Source organism: Crocodylus porosus, unplaced genomic scaffold (assembly GCF_001723895.1).
Source record: "Crocodylus porosus isolate Cpor-Errol unplaced genomic scaffold, CroPor_comp1, whole genome shotgun sequence".
NCBI lineage: Eukaryota > Metazoa > Chordata > Crocodylia > Crocodylidae > Crocodylus > Crocodylus porosus.
Window position 1 is genome coordinate 105,146,880 of NW_017728906.1, and position 3,902 is coordinate 105,150,781.

At 57.5% G+C, this 3,902-nt stretch overlaps 1 protein-coding gene across 1 annotated transcript in view; it reads right to left on the reverse strand.

Moving 5' to 3' along the window:
* Nucleotides 1–2,408: 2,408 nt before the first annotated feature.
* ZIC2 (Zic family member 2) overlaps nt 2,409–3,902 on the reverse strand; it is a 4,736-nt gene continuing 3,242 nt past the window's right edge. Inside the window, exon 4 of the mRNA XM_019528488.1 lies at nt 2,409–2,441. Coding sequence (XP_019384033.1) covers nt 2,409–2,441 — 33 coding nt within the window. The remainder of the gene's footprint in view (nt 2,442–3,902) is intronic.

Consider the following 3,902-nt stretch of genomic DNA (forward strand, 5'->3'; position numbering starts at 1 on the left):
GACACACGTGCCCGGGCAGCTTGGCGGGGCTGGAGCGCTTCACGTCTTCAGAGCCGGTGCAAGCAAGGCGTGAGCTGCAGAGGCTGGCGGGGGGCAGGGGGAAGCCCCACAGGCCCTGCGGCCGGGCGGGGGCTCAGAAAAGCAGGCTCACCCCCCGGGGCCTGGTGCCCCGCAGCCCCCTTTGCTGTTCCCCGCCTGGCCCTGCTGCCATAGCTAGGGAATGAAAGGTGACTGATTTGCTACAGGCCGAGGGCTCGGGGAAGGGCGGGGGGGTCTCCTGCATTGCGTGCACACGGGGGCTGGACAGAGGGTGTGCTGCCTGCTGCAACCCGCCGGGAGACTGCGGGGTGTTGGTGGGGGAGGGGGCAGCAAGTCTGGTTCAGCCGCTCGGGCCCCTTTGCTGGGCACCTCCGGGCTCTGCCCTCGGGGGCAGCCCGGCCGCTTGCAGAGCAACACGGGGTGGGAACAGAGGGGGCGGCTGGGGGCAGGGGCAGAAGCGGGGACCGAGAAGCAGAAAGCGGGCAGAAGGAGAAGGCACGGCGCGGGACGCAGCGGGGGCCACGCGGCGGCAATCCCCCTGCGGCCGCCGGGCCCGGAGCAGCCGTGATCGTGCCGCGGGCCCCGGCCGTCGGTGGGGGCCGGCAAGGTGGGGGAGGCGGTGGCTGCCTCCGGGGCAGGCGAGCCAAGTCCAAGTTCAAGTTCATGGCCAGCCTGGCGAGGTGGGGGGAGGGGGGAGAGTCTCACGGCCAAGGCCGTCCTTTCCCTAGGGCCCTGCGGAGAAAGGCAGCCCGGGGAGCCGCACCGCTTGGAGTGGCCTGTCGCTGCCGCCTGGCAGAGCCCGGCCCCGGGCCATGAGGCTGGTGCGGGGGGAGCGGGGAGGGTTGTTTTCCACTCCGTTGGTTCTGGGGCCTCGGCCTGCGGCAGGGATCTCGCGCCGCAAGGGAGGCGAGGCTGCGAGCGATCCGGCCGCAGCTCCAGCAGCCCGGGGGGGCAGGGTGTGCTTGGGGGACAGGGAAGGGGATCCGCAGCTCAACCCAAGCAAAGTGCAACACCCCCCCGCATCCTCCCAGCCAGCGCAGAGATCCGCAGCTCGGCTAAGGCGCCTGGCCGCGGGGTGAGAAACCCGAGGCGGGATCTCCGGGGCCCGGAGGCTGCCTCTCTTGTTGCCGGCGGGAGCCGAGGGGAAAAGCCCCCAGTGCACGGGAGCCCATCCCGCCCTGCCGCAGTGGCGGGGGCTGCGGAGGGCCGGGCCTGTCTGCCGGGAGCTGGAGCTGGAGCTGGAGCTGGGCCGCCGCCGCCTCCCGAGCGCGTCCAGCGCGGTTGCTGCCGAGGCCGGACCGCGCTCCCTCGCTCGCCCTCGCCCTCGCCCCGAGGCCACGATCCCGCTACTCCAGCCGGACAAAGGACTGGGTCGGAGCCGCGGCCCCGGCCCAGCCACCCTCAGGCGGCGGCGGCAGATGCCAAGGGCCGCGCTCGTTCCGCGGACCATTAGCACGGGGCAGCCCTCGGTTTGAAGAGCCACTGGAGGACTTGCGGCCACCAAACAAGCGGAGGCGCGGAGGGCAGGCTGCGGGAGCTCCGGGCTCCGGCAAAACTTTGTTCCCTCCGAGAGGTTTTCCCGCTCCCTCCCCGCAGCCGCCCTTGCACCTCCCTCCGCCCCCCGCAAAAAAAATCACAGAGCAGGGAGCCCCCGGCTTCCCCGCGCATCGTGGGCACTGCCCTTGGCACTTAACCGCCGAAGGGGCAAGGAGCTCGGGGCGGGGAGAGCTGCGGGGCTGGCAGCGCCCCCGCGCTCTCTGAACGGCTTTGCTGCAAGCAGCGCAGCCACCGCAGGGCGCTCGGATGCTGCCTGGAGAAGGGGCCCCTGCTCGGCGCCTCGCGCTGGGGCCACCTCGGGGCTTTCCAGACCGTGCCACGATCGCTCCGGTGTGCAGAGAAAGCTGCATCTTGCCCACCCACGAAAAAAAGGGCAGAGGGTGGCGTGCCCCCCCCTCCCTACACACACTTTTTTTTTTTGAATGGCTTTCTGATTCCTTAGCAAAGCCCCGGGGCTCGGGGAGTCCACGCCCTGGGGTGCGCCTCACCAAAACCTAGCGGCAAGACAGAGTTAAAGGAGAGCAGCCGTTCTTCTTGTTATCTCCCCTTGCAAAGCCAGGAGTCATACTTTAGCCTTGTGCTTGCTTCTTGATTATTTCTTTAGCTCATTTTAAAATCACAACGGTCATAAAAATAATAAGAATCTCTGCATGGCTTTAAAAAGAAAAACCTCTGAGAGAAAATTAAGCTGATATCCTATCCTTTTGGAGGGCGTCTGGGCCTGTGCAAAAAAATATTTGAAGGGTCTGACAGAATGCACTTTACATTTAAAATGCCAAGCTTAAAAGCACCAGCTGGATATTTCTAATCCCTCACTTTTCAGAAACGGGGCTGGATACTCCCACCTGCAAAAATCAAAAAACCCACATTCACATCAACATACAGATAAAGATAATTGTAAGCAAAGCAGAGGACAAATTGTAGTGGGTGCTGTCCGGAAGAAAAAGTCAAGGTCTCCTAGATATAAACTTAAATCTCTCTCCAAGGAAGGACATCTTCATAATACATTTGAAAAGGGCTTTTTTTTGTCACCACAGAGGCATTTCTGAAATGCTGTCCTTGTACCAGCATGTGATGAAGCTTTATTTTGTTTTCACTCGAGATATTTGAAAGGAAAGTTAAGGCCAGCTGATGGTATATAGGTTTTCGAAATGTCACCTGAAAGGTTTTCTGCTATTTTTTTTTAACCAAAAAAAAAAACCGTTTTTCATAATCTGCCCAAACGGAATTTAGTTCCCTAGAGGCAGGGTCCTCGATGCAAGAAAGTCTTTAACATAAAAAAAGAAGCAGTGCTGCAGTTTCAACACGTTTTATTATATTTCTGTATGCATTACTCTCAAAACATATCACAAGAAAATGATGAAACCACTTAGACCTTCAAATAAAAAATCTGAAACAGTTTATGCTCACAATTGTACATATTTATAGTTAAGAAACATTCTTTATAAATACTGTTTCCTCTGTAGCAAGTTAATACCATAATTTAATTACAAATGGATAAATATGGTAACAGATATTTACAGGAGGGAGGGTGTTATTACGGAAAAAGCTAACGGCACGACGTTTATTTTCCTCACAATCTTCCGAACAGGAACTAACAAATCGAACTGGCAAAAGCACTAAAACATCACGTGTAAACCCAGCTAACAGAAAAAATACATTCACAAGCGTTGGTGGTGGTGGTGGTGCGTGTGTCGGAGGAACAGAATGGAGACTTTGGCACGGTTTGGTTTTTTTTCCCCGGTCTAGAGTTAAATGCAGTTTACAATCAAGTTGCCTCTTAAAAAGAACACAATATTCAATAGCACAATTACAAAAGAAACCAGGGTGGTTTTTTTTTTCTCTTCCACGTTACTTTTTTTTTTCCTTTTTGTCTTTTTTTTTTTAAAACGGGTGAACTAAAAAACAAAAAAAAACAAAAAAACAAAACCAAGAGGGAGGGAAAGAAAGAAAAAGCAAAGCAGTCCCTCGCTCTCGGGGCGGGCTGGGAGGGAGGAACTCAAGCCGTAGTTTACAAACGGGACCAACTTCTATACACCAAGAATCCAAGAAAACTTCGTTTACCGCCGCGCGGGAGCAGGCCGGCGCTGCTCTATGTACACGGCTCGTCGGCCCCCGGGGGACTCGTTCGTCGCCCTTCGCCCGGGAGGGCGGCTCTCTCCCGGGCTCCAGGACCTCTGCGGGTTGCAAGCCTCGCGGCGGGCTAAAAAGAAAGGCAAAGCGGGCCGCAGCCGGGCCCCGGGAGGCCGAGCAGTCCGCCCTACACGTACCATTCGTTGAAGTTGGAGGAGAGGCCGCTGTGGCTG